The sequence below is a fragment of the Geotrypetes seraphini genome, chromosome 10 (assembly GCF_902459505.1).
Source record: "Geotrypetes seraphini chromosome 10, aGeoSer1.1, whole genome shotgun sequence".
Classification (NCBI taxonomy): Eukaryota; Metazoa; Chordata; class Amphibia; order Gymnophiona; family Dermophiidae; genus Geotrypetes; species Geotrypetes seraphini.
The window spans coordinates 140,220,870-140,247,812 of NC_047093.1; the positions used below are offsets into that span (position 1 = coordinate 140,220,870).

The 26,943-nt window shown below is 50.4% G+C and overlaps 1 protein-coding gene across 1 annotated transcript; it reads left to right on the plus strand.

Annotated features, from left to right (window-relative positions):
* Positions 1 to 107: 107 nt before the first annotated feature.
* DBP (D-box binding PAR bZIP transcription factor) lies at positions 108 to 23,174 on the plus strand. The gene is made up of 4 exons (XM_033959988.1): positions 108 to 528; positions 3,115 to 3,441; positions 12,437 to 12,657; positions 20,926 to 23,174. Exons 1-4 carry the CDS (start codon positions 396 to 398, stop codon positions 21,139 to 21,141), a joined length of 897 nt encoding a protein of 298 aa, XP_033815879.1. The 5' UTR covers positions 108 to 395; the 3' UTR covers positions 21,142 to 23,174.
* The last annotated feature ends 3,769 nt before the right edge of the window (positions 23,175 to 26,943 follow it).

Consider the following 26,943-nt stretch of genomic DNA (forward strand, 5'->3'; position numbering starts at 1 on the left):
GCCGGCCCATTGGCTGCTGTCAGGCCAGGCCCCGCCCAGCCCTCCTTCCACTGGTGGAATCTAGGTCAGGGCCCACCCCCCTCTCCTTCCATGGCCCTGCCGCATGACTGTGGCACGCGGGGCAGCTCCAGCACTCAGCCCTGGTGGATGCAGATGGGGTGGGGGGGCCAGCTGGCTACCGATTGGCTGAGATCGGAGCTGGGAGCAGCATCCCAGGCCCCTGGACCACTTTGCAGAAGCACCATGGAGAGCCCTGGAGCTAGCCAGCATCTGGGCAGCTGGCTGCCCCCCTTCTGAGCCTCCTGCGAGCTCAGGTTCGGCCATTCTCCGTCTGTTGGCCTGAGTCCTGGGATTTTGCACGCTAATTTGGGATTTGGGGGGTAGGGGTTTCGGAGATGGCCCGGCCGCAGGGCCAGATGAGTGGAGGGGCAGAGAGGCCCCAGGGGGCAGGGCTGGTGAATTTTAAAAACCTGCTGCAGGGGCCCCCCCTGAAGGGCCAAGAACGCAGGACCAAGGAGCTGGCTGTGGGTGAGTGTTACAGCAAGGCGACTGGTGGTGGGGCTGGCATGTGAGGGTGGCACAAGAGGGACTTGGAGGGGCTGCAATGAGAGGGTGGCATAGATCTGGCACAAGAGGGACAGGGGCTGGCATGTGAGGGTGGCATAGGGCTGGCAAGGGGGTGATATTTGAGGGTGGCATAGAGCTGGCACAGGAGGGACACAGGGGGGCTATGTGAGGGTGGCACAGGAGGGCCACAGGGCTGGCACAGGAGGGACACAGGGCTGCAATGAGAGGGTGGCACAGCAGGAACATGGGTACTGCAATGAGGGTGGCATATGGCTGGCACAGGAGGGACACCGGGGAGGGGGGGCTGGCATGTGAGGGTGATCCAGGGCAGGAATAAGTGACATGGGAGAGGGGGCTGGCACAGCGTGGGCTGAGCTGCCTATGTTCTAAGTGTCTGTCTCTTTCCTTCTTATTTCACTTGTGTCTCCCTCTGTCTCTTTTCCTGCATTGTAAGCATGTCCCTTTCATTTCTATCTCCCTATTTCTGCATTTGTCTCTCCGGTTCCTTTCCCCCACTCTCCCTGGCTGCCTCGCTCCCATGCTTTTTCTAAGCTGATCTGCTTTTTCTTCTCCAAGCCAGGCTCAGTAGGTCTCTACCTCCTTCTTGGGGGTTTTCACGGAGTCTGTCTCTCTTGCTAATGTGACAGCAGCTATCTCTCATTCTGAGGTGTGGGAGGGAAAGGGACTTGCAGAGGTTTCCCTAATGGTTTGTTGAGGGTATGCTCTGCTGGGAAGGGGGGGAGGAAGGAGACAGAAGCTGAGAGACTGCAGAAATGAGTGCATTCACTTAGCTCTTGTCCAGTTTCAGTTCTGTTGGTGGGTTTGTAAAGAGTGCCAGGGGGCTGGGGATTAGAGCTCCCCTACCCTCAGATGCCATCATGGCAGCCCTGTTTTGTTGGGGTTTATTTTAGATTGTTCTATAAAACCTAAAGGATACTGGGGAAGAGGGGTGGCTTTGGGTGACCTGTCAAGTTTTCAAATCCTTAAATGCCCTTGCGTCTGCCCCTTTGGGTCTGCTTCCCGCCCCCTTCCTGTGGTGTTTCACATTCTTAGAAGGCCGCAGTTCCTTTTGATAGACCAAGAGAAGATTTTAATTTTGCTGAATCTCTGGGTATCTTGGATGTAATTCCTCTCTGACTCAAGTGAAAGCTATCACAGACTGAATAAATATGGGGGTTGGGGGGGGATAATATGTGCATGCAGCTTTTGTTGGCTATATCTCATGATTTAAAGTCTCCCCTTCCCTATACTCATGCTTCAGTCATCCGTGCTGTATTCATCCTTTACATATATTGGTATCCGCTGTCTGTGCTGTATTCATGCTTTATGTGTATCAGTGTGATGACTGCATGGGGCTCTGATGAAGATCTGCTTGCTGGCTGTTTATTAGTTTATTTATGATGTATTCATACTTTAGGTATATCAGGGTGGCACTTGCATGGGCTGTAATGAAGACCTGCTCTTCAGCTGTCTGTGCTGTATTCATATTTTACAGGTATAAGTGTGACTCCTGCATGGGGCTCTGAGGAAGATCTGCTCTTCAGCTGTTTGTGCTGTATTCATACTTTACATGTGTCAATATGAAACCTTCATGGGGCTCTGATGAAGAGTCCTTCTTCAGCTGTCTGTGCTGTATTCACACTTTATATGTGCCACTGTGATATCTTCAAAGCCAGTTGCAAAACTGCAGTTGTGATAGTGAGCGAGCTGAAGCACCCTTCCTCATCACCTTTGGCCACAGGAGAGTCATACCCATGCGTACAGTGACATGAAATTTAGACACTTGCCAAAATCTGCCATGGAGGAAGTGAATGTGGAGCCTTGCTCTGCAGGCCAGCCAAGATACTCGGCGAGTTTTCCCTTGGTGTCTCTTAGAAAAAATCCCCAGGGTGGGGGGGAACAGGAACTCCGCAGATCTCAGGATTTCACAGACGCTAAGGCATTGCTTCACTGGCTTCCAGAATCAACCACGTGTGGCTGCCACTGTTGCCGTGTGCCTAGCTTATGCAATTAGGGTGGTGTGTGGCTGGCACTGGGAGGGCCCAATGCCAGGAAGGTTTTTATCAAAATATTACAGAGCAGAGAGCGGGTTTCAGGTATCCTAAGCACCACCCAAGGACAGTGGCCTAGACCATTTCAGTCCTCCAGGAAGATGTCCTTACATCAGACATGACTTTCCATAGGGAGGGAGAGGTCAACAATTGCAAACTCAGGTGAACCCAGACTGAGGCCTGCTTTTCACCCGGTGCATGCTGGGAAATGTAGTGCTTTCCCTTTTTTTCATGGAATATCAAGTAGGTATCTCTTTCCAAATGCTGGGAGGAATCTCATCTTAGCCTACTTGTTATATTCATTATTTATAAGAATGAAAAACACAGTTTTTATCTACCGTCCTGATCCACAGCTCTACACGCTTATATAATATTGTTGGAATATAATTTCGTGTTTCACATGCACACCTCCTGTTTCAGCATCCCCAGAAGTTCTTGTATGGCTCTGCCCTGACACCGCTGTGTGCGTCTCTCTCTCTTCTGCCACCCTCCGCAGGTGTCATGAAAGAACGGAAGCTGGAGGAGGACGTAGGGAGCCTGCGACCCTTACAGTGCGCATTCCTGGGCTCGCTGCTTTGGGAACGCACCCTCCCCTTTAATGAGATCGAATACGTGGACCTGGACGAATTTCTGCTAGAGAACGGGCTGCCCCCGAGCCCATCCCACCAGCCCTTCTCCTCAGCCAACCTCACGCCACCCCGCTCGAACCAGTCGGAGGCGGAGCTTAGCCGGCCGGCATCCTGTGCCTCCTCCATCTCGACCTGTTCCTCGCCGGCGCAGTGTCTGACAGGAATCGATTCGGAGCCCACCTGCAGAAAAGGAGGTAAGGTTCAATTTGGAATGTTAAACTGCTAGTACTATTTATTATTTCTATAGTGCTGAAAGGTGTACGCAGTGATGTATAATTAAACAATAAACGGTCTCTGCTAGGAAGAGCTAGCAATCTAATTTGGACAGACAGGACACATTGGGGTTGGGGAGTTTCTTGCATAGGGAATGGTAGGATGCAGCCTTGAAAAAGTGAGCTTTTAGCTTGGATTTGAATACTGCTAGAGATGGAGCCTGACGTAATGACACAGGCAGTCTGTTCCAGGCATACAGTGCAGTAAGATAGAAGGGATGGAGTCTGCAGTTGGCAGTGGGGGGAGAAGGGTACAGACAGGAGGGACTTGCCCGATGAACAGAGTTCATGGTTGGAGAGGGGAGAGCATAGGTGGAGATAAGTGTGGATAGATATTGAGGGGCTGCAGAGGAAGTCTGCTTGCCAGGGTCTGGGATCCATTTCCGCCTCTGGTACGGACTCTGTCTATGATTCTAATCTAGGTGAGCTATGGAATCGTGTTCACTTTTCTGAGTTACAGTGACTCTCTGTGCCTGTGGCCGAGGGTCTTTTGTTTAGGCTTTGCTGAGAAAATTGAAGTGTGATAGATAATGCAACTGTGGGCCCCAACTCCTGGTATCACCAAGAGAAAGCGCAAAAAAATGATCCCGGCTGTAAAGAGTTAACCAGGGCGCACTGTTTAATGCTTCCAGGAAAATGACCAACAGGCCTGAACAAAATGGCAGCTGAGTGGGATGCTAGTGTTTAGAGCACAGTGTAAAGTAGGCCGTGGGGGAAATAACGTTTTCTTCATTCCTTGCATCCTGAATACGCCACCCTGCACATGTCATCCATTCTGTATGGTCAGTCTGTCCTGTTACTAAGGACACCATATTTGTAGACCCCTTTGTGACCTTACCTATCCCCTTCTTAATTGCCAAGGCATTATGTGTAGGGATTGACGTAAAAACCCAGACATGTGGCCCCGCCCTGTCACAGCCCCACCCCCACAAAACCTTGTCTATTCTTCTCCAAATTCCAGGCCGCATCTGGAGGACTTCCGAGCGTGCATGGATGCCTGTGACATCATCCGCACATGCTCGGAGTCCCTCCAGACGTGGCTGGGTTTTGGAAAGTTCATGAGGACAGTCCTCTAAAAAGAGGACACGTCCGTTCGTTTTATCTGGGTTTTCCCGGACATCTTTTAACTCTAATTATGTGCTACTAATTCCAATGGTGGAGTTTCTCACCTGCCTCCCCAATGCTTAAATCCCGCTTCTGTGAAGGGTTTGGGTTTTGTGGGCAGTTAGTGCATCACAAGATACTAGTGAACCCTGAAATCTGACCTGTGCTCAATGGCGTGGTGCGGTGGGGGCAGTCTGCCGCAGGCGTGGTATTCCTAAGGGCGTGGCACCCCTCCTCCTCTCTGCCTCCCCCAAGCTCCTTGCTGTGCGCGCCCCTTGCATTCCCCTTACCTTGTTTACTTCTCCGGCGCGAGGTTGCTGCCCGCGTCGGCATCAGCGCTCTCTCTGATGCCACTTTCAGGACCCGCACCTGGGAAGTGACGTCAAAGGGTGAGCCGACATCAACGTGGGCATGCTGCTCGCACCAGAGAAGTTTAAAAGAGGATAAGGAAGGGGGTGCCACCGCCCCAGGCGCCACTCACCCTTTCTACGCCACTGCTTGTGCTGATCTGTCCATCTGCATTCCCTCATCTTCGTTGCTATCTTGTGTTGTATAATGGTTTTTGGAGGCCCAGCTACAATGGTTCTGGCTGGACGTGTGGACTTGGCTGAGAGAGGAATGGTCGGAGCAGGGTTGCGATGGTGGTGTCATAAGAACATAAGAATAGCCAATGGTCCATCAAGCCCGGTAGCCCGTCCTCAAGGTGGCCAATCCAGGTCCCTAGTACCTGGCCAAAACCCAAAGAGTAGAAACATTGCGTACAGAAACCCAAGGAATAGGAAGATTCTGGAATCCCAAAGAGTAGCAACATTCCACGCTACCGATCCAGGGCAAGCAGAGGCCTCCCCCATGTCTTTCTCAATAACAGACTATGGACTTTTCCTCCAGGAACTTGTCCACACCTTTCTTAAAACCAGCTACGCTATCTGCTCGTACCACAACCTCTGGTAATGTTGATGGGGGTCTTTAACTGGTCCAGAGAGGGAGGGACAGGAAACTGCACTAGATGCCAGTGCCTCAAACCCACCGTTGTCCAGACCTGGACTTCCAGGGCAAGTCCACCCGTGCCAGTCAAGCCCAACCTGCTGCCAGTTTTATCTTACTGGTCAGCAGATGGCAGAAAGACTTAGCAGCGCTGTCAGGAAAATCCCCAGGGTGGGAGGAACAGGAATGCTGCACTTCTTAGGGCTTTGGAGGCAGTCAGATGTTAGGTCACTAGGGAAGGGAGCTTATGGACTTCATTAATCCTGCCCCCCCCTTCCCGCAGGATCAGTCTCTTCCAGTACAGTTCAGTGAGAGGTGGTTGTTCCAGAGGGATTAGGAGGAGGGGGGCTTCTATGAACTTCTCCTGTTCTTCTTTCTCTCACCTTCTCAGTAACCACCTCGTTCTTGCCCCTAACTCTCTCCCTAAGTTTTCTTCGCTTTTCTCTCTCTCTCTCCTTTCCTGTCTGTCTGTCCCCTCTCTGGCCTGGCTGACACACTTGCCCGCCCTTCCCTCCCATACTCCGAGAGAAGGGGGCGAGAACGCCTTGCGGCCCTTAGAAATAGATTCATCTCCTGGAAGACTTACATCCACCCAGACTGAGACGGGCAGAGTGGACCAGCGGAAGCAAGAAGCACAGACCCATTGCCCAAACTGCCTCCCCCACCCTGTTTTATCTCATCTTCTCCTCTCTGACATGGCACCAGGTCACTCTTCCTGTCATAGCCCCCAGCCCTCAGGGGTCTCTCTCTGGACAAGGTCTGTTGATTTGGAAGGTTTGGGTGTTCCATATAGAGGGTCTCTCTGGATCTCTTGGGGTAGGGAGGGCAGGTTTCAGTGTATTTCTGAGAGTTGGGGGGGGCCTTCTCTCTCAGGTCTCTCTGTATGTATATATTTCAGGAGGGGGAGGGAGTAAATGTTTTTCCTGTCTCATGCCTACAGGTGACTGGAGAGGGCAGGGGGTAACTGCAGAGGGGAAGGCAAATCTCCTAAACAAATTAAGGGTTTACCATATGGCTCCAGAAAGGACAGATTGAGACATCCAGATTTTACTTCCATTGAAAGCAATGGAAATAAAACCCAGATGTCTTGCTCCGTCCTCCTTTTCTGGAGCCATACGGTAACCCTACATGGGGGGGGGGGGGGGGGGCGGTGTTTATAGAGATATAAATAGCTGGGAATTGGCCTTGAGGAACACAAACAGAATTAGGCAGAGTTGGGGATTAGATCTCAGGCACATAGCAGTCACTGGACCACAGAGCACTCCTGCTTGCTCAGATACATTGCCCGACTCAAATAGGTAACGTGCCCCCTTCAAGGCTTGGTGCCCAGGGCACTTACCCTGTTTACCTTTCTGATGTAAAGGCCCTCAGCACCTCAGGGAAGGAGACTTGAACTGAAACATATTAAAGGGGAGGAGGGGTCCTAGGATCAAAAACATAGGGGACTTCTGAATAAGATCAGGAGAGGTTTCAGCTGTATTAAGAGGGTGGAGGGGGCTTGCCTTTCTGTGAGTCACCTCTGTGCCTTGAGAGTCCCTGGCTGACTCACCTTGTTGCTCTGGGATGTAGCCACTGGTTACATCAGGGCCCCTCCTGAGCTGAACCAGGCCTCCGTGGGAGGGGTAGAGACTGCTGATGCTCTGCTGCACACTCGAGTCCACGTGCCGCTTCTGAGGGCCGCCCAAGCAGGTGGATTTCTAAACCGCACAGACAGTTTCGTGCACGTCACTCTGCCTGTCACTGCCAGGGGCCATTGCGGCATTTGGGAGGATATGTAACGGAAGGACCCTGCCAGAAGGGGCGCCCCAGTCACAGAGATTTCCCAAAAGCTGTGTTCTGGGGTGAAGATGTTTGGGTACAGTTGTGTGTCTTTATGTATCGCTCTATGACTGGCTGTAGTATGTAAATCTTCGTGGGCCTATATATTTCAGGAAGGGGGTGAGGATCTGGGTGTATAACTATGTGTGTCTCTGTTTCTGGAGGTTATGTGGACCTGTGTAGGTCTCTTGTTTATATCAGGAAGAGAGGGTATGTGTATATGTTTCTCTAAGGTTACCATATTACATTACATTTACTTCCACTGAAAGCAATGGAAGTAAGGAGGACAGATAGAGGGCGACGGAACAATCGCGCGCCAGACACCAGCGCGCCGACAATCGAGCGCTGACAATTCGGCGCAAGACACTTTACTGCATACTGTTCGCGCTGCCGTTGGGGGGGGGGGTGCAACCCCCCACATTATAGAGAAAACGGAACTTTTTCCCCCCCAAAATCAGAAAAAGTTCCGTTTTCTCTATAATGGAGGGTTCCAACCCCCCTCCCCCCAACAGCAGCGCGAACACTATGAAGTAAAGTGGGGGGAAGGGTTTCCCCACTCACACCCTGCTTCGGAGCTCTTTAAAACTAAGTTTTCCCGCAGCGCGCTGGTGTCTTGGGCTGAATTGTCTGCCCTCCATTGTCGGCGCGCTGGTGTCTCGTGCGCGACTGACTATGAACTCAAATAGAGAGACCTCTGGGCTTTACTTCCAATGAAGGCAATGGAAGTAAAACCCGGATGTCTCAATCTGTCCTCCTTTTCCTGGAACCATAGGGTAACCCTAGCTAATGGGGGGGGGGGGTCCATGCATATCTCTGTGGCCCTGCGTCTTTTTATATTTCAGGAAGCAGGTGTGTGTGTCTGTATTTGTGTGTTTCTGGTGGGTGTCTCTGGGGTTTAGATATATGTGTGTGTGTGTCGGGGGGAGGTTGACTATCTCAGGAGTTTCTGTGTAAGTCCATCTGTGGTCCCTGTATTTCAGGGATCTCAAAGTCCCTCCTTGAGGGCCGCAATCCAGTTGGGTTTTCAGGATTTCCCCAATGAATATGCATTGACAGCAGTGCATGCACATAGATCTCATGCATATTCATTGGGGAAATCCTGAAAACCCAACTGAATTGCTGCCTCAAGGAGGGACTTTGAGACCCCCCTGCTGTATATCTATGTGCCCCTAGGGGGCGTGTGCACGCATCACTGTTACTACTGGGCTTTGTATATTGTCTGCATACAGTGGCGTATTAATGGGGGGTGGTCCATCCCAGGCGCAGTTTTGGTGGGGGCGCTGGCACCCATCCTCCTCTCCACCCCCCTTGCCGTGCACCCCTTCCCTCGTACCTCTTTAATTTTCCTGGCATGAGCAGTATCGCAAACTTGCTGTCTGTGTCAGTGCCGGCTCTCTCTATCGTCACTTCCGGGTCTCGCGCCCAGGAAGTGACGTCAGAGACAGCCAACACGACGCGGGCAGCAAGTTTGTGATGCTCACACTGGGAAAATTAAAGAGGTATGGGGAAGGGAAAGGGGCTGCACATGCGGCAGGTGGGTTGGGAAGGAGTGGGGGGGCAGGCAAGAGGGCGGGGGGGGGTGCTACCATCCCAGGCGCCACTCACCCTCGCTACGCCACTGTCTGTGTGGGTTCCTGTCTATAATATTGTGTCTGTGTATGTGTGTTGGTCTCTGTATTTTTTGGGGGGTGTCTCTTGGTATCTGTCTCTCTGTGTGGTGTTCCTGTGTGCAGGGATGAGCAGCCGGAAAATTTTTAGTTTGAATACCGTTTACTTTCTTTGCTTGCACTCGTTCCCAACAAGATGTGCCCGAGGGGAAGAGGAGTCCTACCCTGTGATAATGATGATGGTGGATACTTATAGACCACACCGATCCCTAAAATTAAGTTTACAGCAGGTGTCTCAAAGTCCCTCCTTGAGGGCCGCAATCCAGTCGGGTTTTCAGGATTTCCCCAATGAATATGCATGAGATCTATGTGCATGCACTGCTTTCAATGCATATTCATTGGGGAAATCCTGAAAACCCGACTGGATTGCGGCCCTCAAGGAGGGACTTTGAGAAGCGAGTTAACGGCAAAGAAAAAAAGGACAACAGTTACAAACTGTAACAAAATTAAAACTCACAACTAAAGAACTCCTTATCAGAACAAAACTTCTGAGGACAGATACGATTTCAGTTGTTTGAGAAAGTGAGCGTAGGAAAAACATGATGTAACTTAAGAACATAAGAGCTGCCGTACAGGGACAGACCGAAGGTCCATCGAGCCCAGTATCCTGCTTTCAACAGTGGCCAACCCAGGTCCCAAGTACCAGGCAGAAACCCAAAGAGCAGCAACATTCCAGAGCTGTGATTATGATATCATAATGCCTCATTCCACCAATGCCTAAGAGCCAACCTCATCAGTGATGTCACAATGGCTTCATTGTCCTAGACTTGGCTCACATAAGAACATAAGAGCTGCCATACTGGGACAGACTGAAGGTCCATCAAGCCCAGTATCCTGTTTCCAACAGTGGCCAACCCAGGTCCCAAGTACCAGGAAGAAACCCGAGTAGCAACATTCCAGAGCTGAGATTGTGATGTCATAATGCCTCATTCCACCAATGCCTAAAAGCCAGCCTCATCAGTGATGTCACAATACTTGCCTCACATAAGAGCTGCCATACTGGGACAGACTGAAGGTCCATCAAGCCCAGTATCCTGCTTTCAACAGTGGCCAACCCAGGTCCCAAGTATCAGGAAGAAACCCGAGTAGCAACATTCCAGAGCTGAGATTGTGATGTCATAATGCCTCATTCCACCAATGCCTAAAAGCCAGCCTCATCAGTGATGTCACAATACTTGCCTCACATAAGAGCTGCCATACTGGGACAGACTGAAGGTCCCTCAAGCCCAGTATATTGTTCCCAACAGTGGTCAACCCAGGTCACAAGTACCTGATAAGATCTCAAGGAATAAAACAGATTCTATGCTGCTTATCCTAAGAATAAGCAGTGTATTTCCCTAAGTCAATCTTAATAATGGTTTATGGGTTTTTATATTTTTGGAAATTAGCCAATCCTTTTATAAACCCTGCTAAGCTAACTGATTTTACCACATTCTTCGGCAATGAGTTCCAGAATTTCATTATTTGTTGTGTGAAGAAATATTTTCTCTGGTTTGTTTAGTAGGTTCATTGCATGTCCCCTAGTCCTAGTATTTTTGGAAAGAGTGAACAAGCGATTCACATCTACCCTTTCCACTCCACTCAGTATTTTAAAGAGCTCTATCATATCACCCACCTGAGCCGTCTCTTCTCTAAGCTGGAGAGCCCTAGACACTTTAGCGTTTACTCATAGGGAAGTCGTCCCATCCCTTTTATCATTCTCATTGCCCTTCTCTGTACCTTTTCTAATTACGTTACTTTTTTGAGATACGGCGAACAGAACTGCACACGGAATTCGAGGTACAGCCTGAAATGATCAGGAATAAAACAAGATCAATGTAATTGAAGTTGTTTCAACTTGAAGAAAGCTTTCTGAAATAAATGTTTAATCTGGGCTTTCATTGTTTAAGCCAAATCCAAAATAACACCCCAAATTCTAGAGGATACATCATTACCGGCAGACATTTGTTTCAGATGACAGCTTAACACTTCTGGTATGCATCTGTTTGTCTCTTGGAGGGGGGGGGGGGGGCGGTATCTCTGTGTGTCTTTATGTATCTTGGGAGTGATAGCGGTGTGTATTTCTGTAAGGGGGGGTCTGTGTACCTGTGGAGTTTATATGTATCCCTGTATTGGCAGTATGTGTGTCCAGGAGCGGATAGCGTAGCTGGTTTTCAGAAAGGTTTGGATAATTTCCTGGAGGAAAAGTCTGTTATTGAGAAAGACATGAGGGAAGCCACTGTTTGCCCTGGATTGGTAGCATGGAATGTCTCTACTCTTTGGGGATTCCCCATGGTTGCTACTAAGTGGGATTCCAGAACCGTACTACTCTTTGGGGTTCTAGAATGTTGCTACTCCTTGGGTTTTGTCCAGGTACTTGTGACCTGGGTTGGCCACCATGAGAACGGGCTACTGGGCTTGATGGACTATTAGCCTGACCCAGTAAGGCTATTCTTATGTTCTTATCTTTGAGTCTCTTACATGTGTGTAAGGTTAAATATAGGGTCTCTTTGTATCTCGAGCGGGAAAAGGGGTGTTTCTGTGTAGTTCTGGGAAGTGTATGTGTTTGTAGGGCATTACAACCCCTCCTCCCCCCCCCCCCGGCCTCTTCTACTGTCAGGGGCCTTTCCTTCCCTGAAAAGGACCCATTAGTCCTGCCCAGTTAATTCCTGTAGGACAGTGGTCCTGGCTAATTTTGAAGTTGGAGCTGCTTCAGAACGCTGACTCCTCCCACTAATAATGGGCATCAGAGTCTTTCGGATGTGGTAGTTAGTGGGGGCATGACAGACGCTTAGGAGGGGGTGGGTAGGGGATCGAGGCACCATGTTATCAGTTTGGGGGGAGGGCCTAGTTGCGTCCTCCTTTGCACCAGCACCTGTGGCTTCATGTATCTTGGAGACACAAACTCACACAGCTGTTCATGTGTATATATTTACATGTGCCTGCAGCGTGTGTATGAAGCGTTTTCCCGTGTGCGTGCTTATGAGCGTGACCATGCCTCTTGCCGCATGCAGGCACCCGAGACTACTAGCTGCACATGCGGTCCCTGCCTCTCTCAGGAATGTGCTGGGCCCCCATCCAGCTCTTCCGCCACATATTCCAGCTGGGTCCTCCACCCTCCCCCAGGCACTCATATTCTCAAACCAGTGTCTCCCTCCTTCTCTCCTCAACATACCTTTCATTCCTGCGATCATCCTGTCCCTACCTGTGTCTTACAAAGCCGTCGGGTTATTGATCGCAATTGATTTATTTTGGGATTTTGCGATGGGATAACTAGAAATAAAGAACCTCTTTATTTGCCCGCTGTGGGAGGGATTGTCGTCCACACTGGGTTATATGGATTTTTGTTCTATTGCCTCTTCTAGGTCCAGTGACCCCAGTCTCTCGTGATGCTTCCAGCCCCGTTGACCCTGCCACCGTGGAGGTGATGATGAACTTCAACCCTGACCCAGCGGACCTGGCTTTGTCTAGCATTCCAGGTCACGAGACTTTCGACCCCAGGAAGCATCGCTTCTCCGAGGAAGAACTGAAGCCACAGCCCATCATTAAAAAGGCTCGAAAGATCCATGTGCCGGACAACCAGAAGGTGAGGTGTGAGGGAGCAAGGGGGGGGGGGGGCACTTGCATTGGTATTTTATACTTTATAATTTTTGGGGTTGTATTTTAACAACTTTATAACTATGGCAGCCCATGTACAAATTAAATAGGCCAGGAAAGTTTCCTGACTTTGAATGTTAGATGCACATGCAGAGATTATCCAAGACAGAAATTAAAGGACTTGGGATCAAAGACTTGGAGATCAAATGCCTGCTGTGTGCAGATGCTCAGGTCATTTTATCCCTGACTGCCCTTCTCAGCCTTGCCCTCCCTTTAATTGTCCTTTTTGGCACTTATTATAATGCCTTTCACTTTTTAAAATTCTTTAATTACATCCGCCCTTGTCCGCAAAGGCAAGTTAACTTTTTTCACGCGGAAACTGCATAGAGACCCCACTGGAAATTAAAGGGGCCTGTGATAAATACGGGCAAAGTGCATCTTCGTGAACAGGGGAGCTTATGGTTTACTTTGGCAGTACAAAAACATGACCCGGCCAAGAAATCTACTGGAACTTTAGGAGAAGCAGAAAGACACAGAGGCTACCCAGAATTATGGAGAGATTAGCGATGCAGAGAGCGCCACAAACCAGACAGAGAAAGAAGTGACGAGAAATGCACTTAGGCAGTGAGACAAGCACAGAAACAGAGAGCTGGAAATAGGTGTACAGAGAGACACAGAGGCAGGTAGAGTGAATGAGAGAGAAAGCACAGTTACTTACCGTAACAGGTGTTATCCAGGGACAGCAGGCATATATTCTCACACATGGGTGACGTCATCTACGGAGCCCCAGCGCGGACAGCTTTTTCAGCAAACTTGCTAGAAGTTTCAAGTTTGCACACTGCACCACGCATGTGCTAGCCTTCTCGCCACTAGAGGGCGCATCCCCACCTCGTGGTCCTCAGTTCCATATTCCAGTAAAGAAAAGCCATCCCCGGGGAGGTGGGCGGGTTGTGAGAATATATGCCTGCTGTCCCTGGATAACACCTGTTACGGTAAGTAACTGTGCTTTATCCCAGGACAAGCAGGCATGATATTCTCACACATGGGTGACCTCCAAGCCAACCAGACAAAGGGCAGGTGGGAAGATGGCAATTTAAGAAAACAAGTTACGTAACACCGACTGGCCAAACCGGCCGTCACTCCTGGACAAGGAGTCCAAACAGTAGTGGGAGGTGAACGTATGAACCGAAGACCAGGTGGCAGCCTTACATATGTCCTCCATAGGAGTAGAACGGAGGAAAGCAACCGAAGCTGCCATCGCCCGGACCTTATGACCCGTGACTCGACCCGAGAGCGGGAGACCAGCCTGAGCGTAGCAAAAAGAGATACAAGCAGCTAACCAATTGGACAAGGTACGCTTGGAAACCGGATGTCCTAACCGATTAGGATCAAAGGACAAAAATAATTGAGGAACCTTCCGATGAGACTTAGTACGTTGGAGATAAAAAGCCAACGCCCTCTTACAGTCAAGCGTGTGAAGCGCCGATTCACCATGATGAGAATGGGGCTTTGGAAAAAATACCGGAAGAACAATGGACTGATTGAGGTGGAAATCAGACACAACCTTAGGTAAAAATTTAGGATGGGTGCGAAGAACCACCTTGTCATGATGAAACACCGTGAAAGGAGGGTCCGCCACCAAAGCCTGCAGTTCGCTAATCCGACGAGCGGACGTGAGCGCAATCAAAAAGACTACTTTCCAAGTGAGAAATTTAAGAAGAGCTTTATCAATAGGCTCAAAAGGAGGTTTCATCAGTTGAGCCAAGACCACATTAAGATCCCATACCACAGGGGGAGGCTTGAGAGGGGGATGAACATTCACAAGACCTCTCATGAAACGAGAAACCAGAGGATGTAAGGAGAGGGAACGACCCTCTAGATGATGATGAAATGCAGCAATTGCACTAAGATGCACTCGAATAGAAGTCGTCTTCAGACCAGAATTCGCCAGATGCAACAGATATTCCAGTACCGAAGACACAGGGACTGAATCTGGATCCAGGTGGTTGGTGGAACACCAAGAAGAAAATCTGGTCCACTTCTGGGAATAACAAAGCCTAGTCGAGACCTTGCGAGAGGCCTCTAAGATCTCCCGCACTGAGTGAGACACCGGAATCGAAGTCAAGTGGAAAGGAACCAAGCGGTCAGATGTAACGACTGAAGATTTGGATGTAACAGCGAACCCCGACTCTGAGATAGCAGAGAGGGAAAGACAGGTAGAAGCAGAGGTTCCCTGACACTGAGTTGAAGGAGCAGGGAGAACCAGTGTTGTCTTGGCCAACGAGGCGCAATGAGAATCATAGTGGCTCTGGTCGATTTTAGATGAACCAGCGTTCTCAAAATCAGAGGAAAAGGAGGGAATGCATAAAGGAACCTCCCCTCCCAGTCGAGAAGAAAAGCATCGGCCTCGAGACGGTCCTGGGAGTACATCCGAGAGCAGTAGAGGGGTAGCTTGCAAGTCTCGGGTGAAGCAAACAGATCCACCTGAGGAGTCCCCCATCGGTCGAAGACCTCGCGTAGAACTCGGGAGTTCAGAGACCACTCGTGCGGCTGGAGGAGACGACTGAGCTTGTCTGCCAGACAATTCAGCTCCCCCTGAATGTAAACCGCCCGCAAGAAAATGTTCTGAGAGACGGCCCACGTCCAAAGCCGAATGGCTTCCTGGCACAGAGGCCAAGAGCCCGTCCCGCCTTGCTTGTTGACGTAATACATGGCCACCTGGTTGTCCGTTCGAACGAGAACTACTCGATCGTGCAGGAGGTGACTGAAGGTCCGAGCGGCCAGATAAATGGCACGAAGTTCCAATACGTTGATGTGACACAGACGATCTGTGGCCGACCATAGGCCCTGCGTTCGTAAACCGTCCAGATGAGCCCCCCACGCATACTCCGAAGAGTCCGTGGTTAGGACCTTGCAATGCGGAGGGACGCGAAAGAGCAAACCCCCGGACAGATTGGTAGAGCTGGTCCACCAACGGAGCGAGCGTCTGAAAGACGGAGTCACAGTCAAGCGTCGAGACAGCGGGTCGCGGTCCTGACGCCATTGGGAAGCCAGGGTCCACTGAGGGATCCTCAGGTGCAACCGAGCAAAGGGGGTCACCTGGACCGTCGACGCCATGTGCCCCAAAAGCACCATCATGCGTCGAGCCGAAACTACCTTCAGTTGCGAAACCTGTCGGCCCAGGCGAATCAGGGCCTCCAGTCGCGGGGAAGGAAGGAAAGCCCGGAGGAGAACCGTGTCCAGCACGGCCCCTATGAACTGTAGGGATTGGGTCGGCTGCAAGTGAGACTTGGGAAAGTTCACCTCGAACCCCAGACCCTGAAGAATCGTGATAGTCTGTTGGGTCGCTGAAATAACCCCCTCCCTTGTCGGGGCCTTGATCAACCAATCGTCCAGATAGGGAAAGACCTGCAACCCCCGGGAACGCAGAGCAGCCGCGACTACCACCATGCATTTCGTGAATACCCGAGGGGACGAAGCCAGACCGAAGGGTAGTACACGGTATTGAAGGTGCAAATCCCCGACCTGAAATCTCAAAAACTTCCGAAAGGCGGGATGCACCGGAACATGGGTGTACGCTTCTTTCAAATCGAGGGAGCACATCCAGTCCCCCTCGTCCAACAGGGTATATAGGATCGGAAGCGACAGCATACGGAACTTCTCCCGGACCAGGAACTTGTTGAGCTTCCGAAGGTCCAAAATGGGGCGCAGGTCCCCGGTCTTTTTGGGGACCAAAAAGTAACGGGAATAAAATCCCCTGCCTCGCTGGTCGGGAGGCACCCGTTCGACCGCCCGAAGGCTCAACAAGGCCCCGGCTTCCTCTCGAAGAAGGGTCAACCGGCTTCGATTGGACGGGCACGCCCCGGGGGGCCTGTCTGTAGGCTGTTTGGAGAAGTTTAACGAATAGCCCTCTGAGACGGTCCGGAGCACCCATGCGTCTGACGTAATCCCAGACCAAGTCTCGGCAAAAGCCGTGAGCCGACCCCCGATGGGCAGGGGGTTGAGCGACCGCGCGGCGGGGGCCAGCCCCCGGCCGCTCATCCCGTCAAAAAGACGGCGCCGGTTTGGACACCCCCTGCGCAGCTGCTTTGGCGGGTCCCCCTCTACCCTGTTGGGTAGGGCGCCGGGGTGGAGGCCTGGAAAAGGCCGGTGTAGATTTTTGCGGGTACCGCCTAGGCGGCTGTTTAAAAGGCCTCTGAGCCGGCGGCTTAGGCTTTGGACGAACCAGAGACGCCAGAGAGCGTTCCTGCTCCGAAAGCTTTTTGGTGGCCGCATCCAGGGAGTCGTCAAATAACTCCGACCCGATGCAGGGTAAATTGGCTAAGCGCTCCTGCAAGTTGGGGTCCATCTCGAGGGTCCGTAGCCAAGCCAGCCGGCGCATGGCTACCGCACAAGCCGAGACCCTCGAGGCAAGCTCAAAAGCGTCATAGACCGCATGGAACAGATAGAATCTGAGTTGGGACAGGTTTGACGCAAAGGCGGCAAATTTAACCTTGTGCGACTCCGGAATCACCCCCTGAAAATCCGGCAGATCCTTGATCATGGACCTGAGGTAGGAAGAGTAGGCGAAAGCATAATTGAGGACCCTTGTGGCCATCTGGGAATTCGCGTACAGCCGACGGCCGAATTTATCAAGGGTCCGACCCTCTCTCCCCGGGGGGACAGCAGCCGAGACTCTAGAAGGCTGCGTGCGCTTAAGAGCCGACTCCACCAAGAGCGACTGATGGGAGAGCTGCCCCTTGTCAAACCCCTTAGGGGGAAGGGTCCGGTATTTGGATTCCATCTTAGTGGGCACTACCGCCACTGTAAGAGGGGTCTCAAGGTTCCGCAGTAAGGTATGAAGGAGGACCTTGTGAAGTGGAAGGCGGGGAGATTCCCGTTGAGGGACAGGAGAATCTTGTTCCTCCAAAAAGTCTGAGGTATAGTGCGACCCTGCCGTCAGGTCCACCCCCAAAGCCTTCGCCATGTCATGGACAAACTTGGAAAAAGAAGATGTCCGTGCAGGCGGGGAGGGTGACCGAGACTTCTCAACCGAGCCGAAAGGAGAGGCCTGGCGAGAATACCCGACCTGACCCCCGGACCCCGAACCCCAAGAGGCACGATCCCGTGACCTCGAAGGAGTCGGGGACACCGTCCGGCGAAGAGACCCCCGTGGGGAACCCCCCGGGGTACGGGGTATAGAGGCCCGTCCCTTCCGCCTCGGTGAGGAGGCACGGGAACTCTCCCTGATCGGGGACCGTAAAAGATCTGGGTTGTCGAGGCGGAGTTCCTCGACCCGCAAGGCTCCGGTCTCGGGCGGAGTCGAGTGACGACTCCTCCGAGACGAGGCTCGAGACCGCTTCGACCGTTTAAGACGGTGCTTCGCCCGAGGCTTACTCGAGGGCGAGGATCCCCGTGACGACCTCGGGGACGAGGAAGAGGAGATCCGGCGTACCCGGCGCTGCTTGTCTCGGGATCGCACACTGACCTCGGGCTGACTCACCCGGATCGGGTCCGAGGGAAGGGTCGAGGCCGAGGCCGAGGGGGCTTCGGCCGCAGAGAGGCCGGTGCCCGAGGCCGAGGTCACCACCTGCGGGGCCCCCGAGACCGAAGACGAGGCCGAAGCCTGTTGTAAGGTCTCAATGGCTCCGGAAAGCTCCGAGGAGATCAAAGCGCGAAGCAACTCCTGGAACGCCGGGACGGTGAGACCCTGAGGTAACACCTGGGGACGCTCCGCAGAGGGCGACCTCGGTATCGAGTATTCCCTCGGGGCTAACCCCTTCGACATCTTGGGCTGGGTCGAGGTCGACGGTCCCGCCGACGACGAGCCCGAGGATGGCTTCCTGGCAGATGAAACTGAGGAAGGAAGTGGAGACTTACCCGGGGCTTGCTTCTGCGAGGCAACCGGCTTCGCGGGAGCCGAGGGTTCCGACGTCGAGGCCGAGGTCGAGGCCGGGGCCGAAGCCGAGGCCGAGCTCGAGGCCTTCCCCGTCGGGGTATCGACGGCAAAGAGATCCGCCATGCGGCCTTTGCGCCGAGTAAGGGCCCGTTTCTGGAAGGTGGCACACTTAGGGCACGATGCTGTAGGGTGATGGGGCCCCAAACACCGAATACAGCACCTGTGAGGGTCAGTGATGGACAAAAGCCTCTCACACTTACCACACTTCTTAAAACCCGTAACGGGTCGGGACATGGGCCCAAAACAAGGCCGGGAACAAACGAGGTTCCTCGGCCACGGCTACCGGGAGCCCCCGGAGCGAAAGAAAAAAGATTAATTTTTTTTTTTTTTTTTTTTTTAAAAACAGGGTAAATAAAGAAAGAAAATAACTTTAGCGCAGCGACCGCGTCGAAATTCCGAACACAGCCGCGGCGACAGAAGGCAAAAATAGCACAATTTTATCCACAGGGCTTCTGGCTCCGCGGATGAAAAAGAACTGAGGACCACGAGGTGGGGATGCGCCCTCTAGTGGCGAGAAGGCTAGCACATGCGTGGTGCAGTGTGCAAACTTGAAACTTCTAGCAAGTTTGCTGAAAAAGCTGTCCGCGCTGGGGCTCCGTAGATGACGTCACCCATGTGTGAGAATATCATGCCTGCTTGTCCTGGGATAAAGAGGCAACCAGATGCAGAACGACACGGGGACAAATTTTTCCCCGTCCCCGTGGGAACTCATTTTCCCGTCCCGTCCCCGTGCGTTCTTTTCCTGTCTCTGCCCCATTCCTGCAAGCTCCGTCCTCATCTGCACAAGACTCGAACACTTTAAAATCCTAACTGCTCAAGGCTTCTGTGGTTAGGGCAGAGCTTACAGGAATGGGGCAGGGACAAAACTTGTGGGGACGGGGAAAAATTGAGTTCCTGCAGGGACGGGGAAAAATTTGTCCCTGTGTTATTCTCTAATTACCAATAGAACAATCCTGGGAACGTGGAAGGACGATGCCGACCAATCAGATCACTCAGAATCCAACTGAAGATTCCATTTAGAGAATGACACGGGGACAAATTTTTCCCCGTCCCCGCGGGAACTCATTTTCCCGTCCCGTCCCCGTGCGTTCTTTTCCTGTCTCTGCCCCATTCCTGCAAGCTCCGTCTTCAAGTTTCAAGTTTATTGACTTTTTAATATACCGACCATCACCAAGTATCTGGCCGGTTCACAATACAATTTATACAAAGGAAAAAAAAGATAAAATTTAAAATATTAAATGTGGTGGGTGAACATTAAAGACATAATTTGACTAACATGAGAGTGAGGATATGAGGGGAAGGGGGGGGGGAAGTTACATATTCTGGAGAAGAGAGGGGAATAGTGAGGGTAGGGAAAAACATATTGGGTAGGATCGCTTTAATTAAAGCGGTTGGCTAAATAAGTTGAAACGAATCAGTTGAAGAAGAAAAAAAAAAAGATAAGGAAAAGGGTGGAATAGAGGAGAAAAAGGTAGGCAAAGATTGAAAAAGTAGAGTAAGTAAAAGAGAGAATTTAGGAGAGAGAGAAGAAAAAAAAAAAAAAAAAAAAAAGAAAGAGGGAAAAAGAAAGAGGTGGAACTAAGAACAGACAAAAGCATCTCGGAATAAAAATGTCTTCAAATTGGTCTTGAAATTATCTAGATCAGTGGTTCCCAACCCTGTCCTGGAGGAACACCAGGCCAATCGGGTTTTCAGGCTAGCCCTAATGAATATGCATGAAGCAAATTTGCATGCCTATCACTTCCATCATATGCAAATCTCTCTCATGCATATTCATTAGGGCTAGCCTGAAAACCCGATTGGCCTGGTGTTCCTCCAGGACAGGGTTGGGAATCACTGATCTAGATGTTGTTCTTCTCTAAGTTGTTGTGGTAAAGCATTCCATAGTGTTGGGGCGACAACAGTAAAGTTTGTTTTCCGGGTATAATAGAATTCTTTGATTGAAGGAATTTGTAAAAGTTTTTGGTCTGCTGATTTTAGAGTACGTGGGGAGTAATGGGGGATGAGTTTCTTATAAAGATATAAAGGCTGGTGTGCAAGATTTATTTTAAACGTAAGCAGAATGATTTTATAGGTTATGCGATGTGTAATAGGCAACCAGTCTTCATCTGCACAAGCCTCAAACACTTTAAAATCCTAAGTGTTCAAGGCTTGTGCGGTTAAGGCAGAGCTTACAGGAATGGGGCAGGGACAGGGACAAAACTCGCGGGGACAGGGGAAAATTTGTCCCCGTGTCATTCTCTACAACCAAATACAGAAATAGGAAGCAGGGTCTAGCTAAAAGTTTCCCTGCAATTTTTCTTTCTGCCTTTTCTCCAGGATGAAAGGTACTGGAGCCGGCGCAGCAAGAACAACGAGGCGGCCAAGAGGTCGCGGGATGCCCGGCGCCTGAAGGAGAACCAGATCAGCGTGCGGGCAGCCTTCCTGGAGAAGGAGAACGCCATCCTGAAGCAGGAGGTGGCGCACATCCGGCAGGAGCTCTTGCGCTACCGCTCCATCCTTTCCAAATATGAGACGCAGCATGGCGCCTTGTGAGGGGGGGGGAAAGGGGTGCGGCGGGGCCGCCCCAGTGACTTTGGAGGGTAAGGTGGGAGAAAGGACACGCACAACCCCCTCCACCCCTAGCTGCCATCATTGTTCTGGTGACTGTGCCAACCGCTGGGCTGGCAAAAAATTTAGGAAGGGGATTGCGGCGACGGTGGGGAATGAGTATGAAAAGGGGAAAAGATTTGTTTCTATTTAAGGACTCCCCGTCTCCATACCATCTCAAGTCACCCAGCACCTATTTATTGTGATCTATACATCTTCCCTGGTGGTGGGAGGGGTGCAGACCTGTGCAAAAATGGATATTGCCCCAGGTACCTATATCATAAGGGCTTTAAAGTTGACTTGCGGTGGTTTGAAACTCCCGCAGGAGCCCATCTCTTTGGCTTTTCTTACCTACCTTCTCCCCAGTGGCTTATTGAGAGACATAAGAGCTGGAGGGTCAAGGGACTGAGTGGTTGATATTTCAGAGGGGGATTTGGGAAGAACGTATGATGAATATAGTATGGGTCGGTGGGGGAGGGGAAGCATATGCCACAAAATTCCTCCCTCCCCCCCTCCATACGTAGTGGATGGCTATTTTCCTGGACCGTCTCTCAAGAATTCAGAGCGCATTTTCCTTCCCAGTGGAGACTGACCCCAATGAAACCCAAACTTCCATGGGGACTATCATAACAGATTTAAACTGCTTCAACGTTGAATCCTTTCCCCCCCAAACATTGCTCGATCATTGGGGTTCCCACTGCCACATTTCTCTGCGTGTAAACTGGATCAAGACAGTTAGAATCTGAAACCGACTAATACATGTCATCCGGTGGTGATGGGGAAACTGGTGTTGATGGAGGTACCAGATTCATTTGGAAAACCAGAAACAGGATCCTGAGTTATGCTGGGAGAATAGGTCTAGGGCTCCCTGTGTTTCATGTTTTGCCACCTGGACAGGTTCTTGGTTCTGATTCTGTCCCCAATCACCGGCTTTCCTGAGAAAACTACAATGCATCACCCTTCCCGTCCACACTACAGCTTAAGGACTGGTGGTACCAGAGAGGAAGAGTCAGCCAGAGGATGGAAAGCGGAAGAGCTTAGTCCCGTTAGGATCTCCATCACACGTATTTACCCACAGAAAAAGGTTTGAAAGTAGTCCAACCGGGTGACGAGCACAGAGTTAGGACGGTGAGATATCAGGACTGTAATTCGCGTGGCACAAGGGACCAAGCCACTGACAGCAGTCACGTTATCTCCACTTAGATATTTCTGTGGCCTGGTCAACGTTGCTGCTTGGATGAATCATTACAAGAATTCTGTCCAAACTCTTGCTGTCTCAGTGGCTAAGGACAATCAAAGTATGACAGGCACAGGTTTGGCCAATGAACTGTACTGAATGTAGACCCCCCCACCACCCTCCCCCAGTGGCTGTGATGAAAATAAACGCATTTTATTTGACCATAGGTCATGCACCTTTGGAAGAAGTGTTAATGGGCCAGTGACCCCTATGTCTCTAGCATGGTGTTAGGGGACATGCCCCTCTCAGTACTGACCCAATGACCAGGAGGGGCTCTGCCCTTGTATAAACATTAAAGGACCCTCCGAGATACTTTTAGCAGGTGCTGGATGAATTCCTACACCAGTCTCAGACACAACGGAATCCGTTCAGGGAGTACCAGCGGTGCACCAGAAAAGATGCAGGCAGAGGAAACGATTTTGTTCTTGTGGGGGGTGAGAATACAGCTTTGTTTTATACTTGGCTAAAGTTAGGTTTCTATAAGGAAGCAAAGTACAATATACATTAGACTATAAATATATATTTATTTCCTCTTTACTGATTTTTTTTTTGTAATTTTACACAGCAATAAGGAAGATACAGGGTATGTAAAAAGTAAAAAAGCGCACAGCCACGGCCTTGAAGAGGAAAAGAAGTATTTAGCTAACAGGAAATTGGTTTTCTAATATCCTCCCCCAACTCTTTTCCCTCTGGTGATATGAGATATGGAGCAGAAGTGTATGTAAATAAAATTCTAGATATATTTATGGTTTTCCTTCTTTGAGATTCTCCGTTGCTAGAGCCACACCAAACCTTCCCCTTATCCAACAGTGAATCCACTTGGTCAGAAGTGTAAAAACCATTCAACCTCTTTTCTCCCACCATCCCGCCCCTCCACCGCCAGCGAGAGCAGGGTCCGCCTTTTGGAGCTGGAGTTATCACCTTTAACGAAAGGACGTGAGCTACGGCGGGAAACAGGAAGGGCCGAATTCTGTAAACGGCACCAGCTATGCGACAATCACGTTTTGGCACCGTTTATAGAATCGGGCCTAGCAGCACCTATGTAAAGAGGTGCCGGAAATGTAGGCCAGGCTTTTAAAGGCCTACGTTTCAGGCGCCTAAGTTTTTGGAGAATCGCGCCTAAGTCATGCTCTGCCCATAAAAATGCCCACTTAGGCACTAAATGCCACAAGTGCTATGCGAGAGGCGCCTACCTTTTATAGAATCACCCAATTAAAATTTATTTTTTCAATTATTGAAGCTATTGAAGGGATTTTCCCAATTAAGCCGCGTTAAGTGTTTTTTATCGCCGGCTGCTGCGGTAAAAGCTCCAGCGCGCAAAGAATTCCTATGAGCATTGGAGCTTTAACCACAGCAACTGGCAATAAAAAACAGTTCATGCGGCTTCATAAAAGGGGGCCTAAGTTAGGCACCTAACTTTACGTGTCCTTTAGAGAATCTGGCCCCAAATGGCTTTAGATTCTCTAAATGGCGCTGCTGACTGCAGCCGTCGATCGCATGTCAATCATGCAACGGCACTGTTTGGAGAATCACGCCTCCGCCAAAGATAGGCGCCAGAAATCTAGGCCAGCGTTTTCAAGGCCTACCTTTCCAGAGCTTACCTTTGCCATGAATCGCGCCTCTGGAGGCATCTACCAGGGCCACTTCCAGCATTAGCTATGCATACAGTGGCAGGCGCCATATTTTTAGGTGCCTTGACATTTCTTTTTAAGTACTGTTTTAAACAGTGTTTTGGACAAAGACGCCATTTAGAGAATACGGGCCTAAATAATTTTCCCGTACAAGAAGCAAGGGGAGAAGTCTTTCGGCCGCAAGGCCTCGTTGGCTTGATGATTTATGGTGTTGCTTTCTTAAGCTGCCCTCCCCACCCCACCCTTCCCTAAGGCAGTGGGACGCGTCATCAGTCCGAAGCGATGCTCATTTGGGGGTTGAGGATAGGGTGATTGGCCATTTTCATCATCCTGGTGCTATCGACACCTGTATTAAAGCGGATTTTGCACTAAAAAGGTGGATGGTTCACTATGGTTTTCCTTTTTGTAAAATACTTTCCCCATGGTGTTTTTCCTGTTTTAACACTGTTGACTGGTGTTATTAGATTTTGTGCAAACACAGAGCCTTCGCCTCGATGGTGTGGTACTGTGGAAAATAAAATTTATTTTTGAAAAAAGAAATAGTCCAGCTCTGTTTTAAAGCAATTCTGTTATGCCTGTTTTGCTATCATAGTTACGCCACCGGGTTTGTATGGTTTGGCACCTTGCAGTCTGTCTAATGGAGATTTTTTTAAAATCCTGTTTACAGTTGTTCAAATAAAGACAAAAAAATTATATATCTATTAAAGAGATATGATAAAATTACAAAAGAATTACACTCTGCATGTCTGATTCTTATCCATTCTGTGGCAGGGAGGGGGGATTTTAAGTTACTGTTAAGGAAGTGGAACGAGGAGACGTGACTTGCTTTATTTACTCTTTCAATGGGGAGGGGGGGGCGCACACAATGAAGCTACAAAGCAAAAAATGTAAAGCAAATCTGAGAAAATATGTCTTCACAAACTTGTAATTAATGTCTGGCATTCATTGGCCAAGATAAAAACAGATCAGCAGGGTTTAAAAAAAAAAGGGTTGTAAGACGCAATTAAGCGACCCACTTTGGGCATAAGCGCTTACAGTAGCTCAACAGCTAGCGTAAATGTTTACACAGTTAAATGTGTATCTGCTAATATTCTGTCACGTGGGTGTAAGTTCTGGGCACACCCCTCCTATATCCCCCGCCCCTTTGCAGTTGGTTGTGTGCACAATTGACAGGCACACAACTACTAATTAGTGCCAAATACTAATTATTCCAAAGCTACACCCGCAAATGCACACTAAGTAAAACCGGGCAGGCAAGTTTCTAGAATTAGGAGGATCCTGTGTGCATAAGGTGGTAGCTGGAGACTGGATCCTGGCCTCCTTTTACCCCAATGCATGCTGGGACCTGTAGTCCTGATTCCTTCTATGCAGGAAATGTAGGGTTACCAGATGTCTGGGAAAACCCGGACATGTTCTCAAGGACTCAAGCTGCTTGGATGGACTTTCCAAAACCTGGCAGTTTGTCCGGGTTTTGGAGAGCCCCGGCTGCATCTGGAGGGCCTCTGAGCATGCGTGGATGACATCACACACTTCCGCGCATTCTCCAGGTTCGACAGACGCGGCTGGAGCTCATCAGGGAAGAAGAGAGGAGGTTTTATGGGGGCGGAACTAGGCAGGGACACGCATCTAGAGGTTTTGTGGACTAAAATATGGTAACCCTAAGGAAATGTACTCTTCTCCATGCAAGGAAGCAGGGTGGAATTTTAACTGGGATCAACACAGCTCACCTGTAAAGACCCCCTTCGTCAAACTGGATTTGCCGGTCCATCATCCAGTGCTTGAACCAGGAGCGTACGAAAGGGGCAGCAGCCAGACAGACACGAGCACTTTTCCTTCAAAGATCGCCCTCATCATTGGTGCAGAGACAAAAGCACACACCCAATGCCCCTGCCCCCTCCACACACCAACCTGTTGTTACATGAGTCACACATCCTCAATGGTTTATTGTTTTGTTCTTGTAAATTACAAAGACAGAATTTATTTTCTTTTAAATTACAAAGAACTAGGACTGCAGCAGGTCTTGGCAGTGAGCCTTTAAAGTTTCAGTAGTAAGTTTTGTTCATTTTTAATTAGACTAAAGCATTACTGGATGTAGCTGATGTGGTATTGGGGGGGAGGGGGGAAGAGAAGAGACACAGTAGTTATGCACAAAATTTGACTGCAGGTAAAGTACCAACCAATAGCCTCCTCACCCGTCTCTCTTCCCCTACCTGCTCGCCCTTCTCTAGGGAGACCAGAAGGGGGCGGTACATGCAAGGAGATGTGGGGAGTTGGGTTTAACATTTGAAAACAAACGTGCAGTTTTGCATCTAGGAATTTTCTTTGTCGAAAACAGGCCCATACAGAAAGATTCAGGCACATTACTGATAAGGGCAGTGGCCTAGCAAGGGGGAGAGGGCGGCCAGCACCCTTCCCACTCCTCCCCCTGCTGTGTGCGCGCCCCTTCCCTTTCCCCCGCACCTTTTTAACTTGCCGCAAGCAGCCCCCCCCCCCCCCCCCCCCCCCGTCTTGGCTTCGGTGCTCTCTCTGACATCACTTCCAGGACCCACGCCAGGGAGCGTGCCGAAGCCAATGCATGCAGCAAATTGGCGGCTGACCGCGCCAAAGCTAAAAAGGGTGTGTGCAGCAGGGGGGCAGGGAAGAGACCATGCCCCTAGCGCCGCTCACCCTTGCTATGCCACTGGACAAGGGTGCTGCTGGGCTGCTCATCAGCACCTCCCATGTAAATAACCCTCTTCCCCCCCCTGCCAAAAGCAAAAGAGAAGCGGCTGAGGCCATCAGTACATGTGGCAGACTTGTGGGAAATCTTTTGGGGCCTCTTTCACTGATCAGTGGGTGGTGCAACATGTTAGCTGGGAGGCAATAGGGAGGGACAATAGG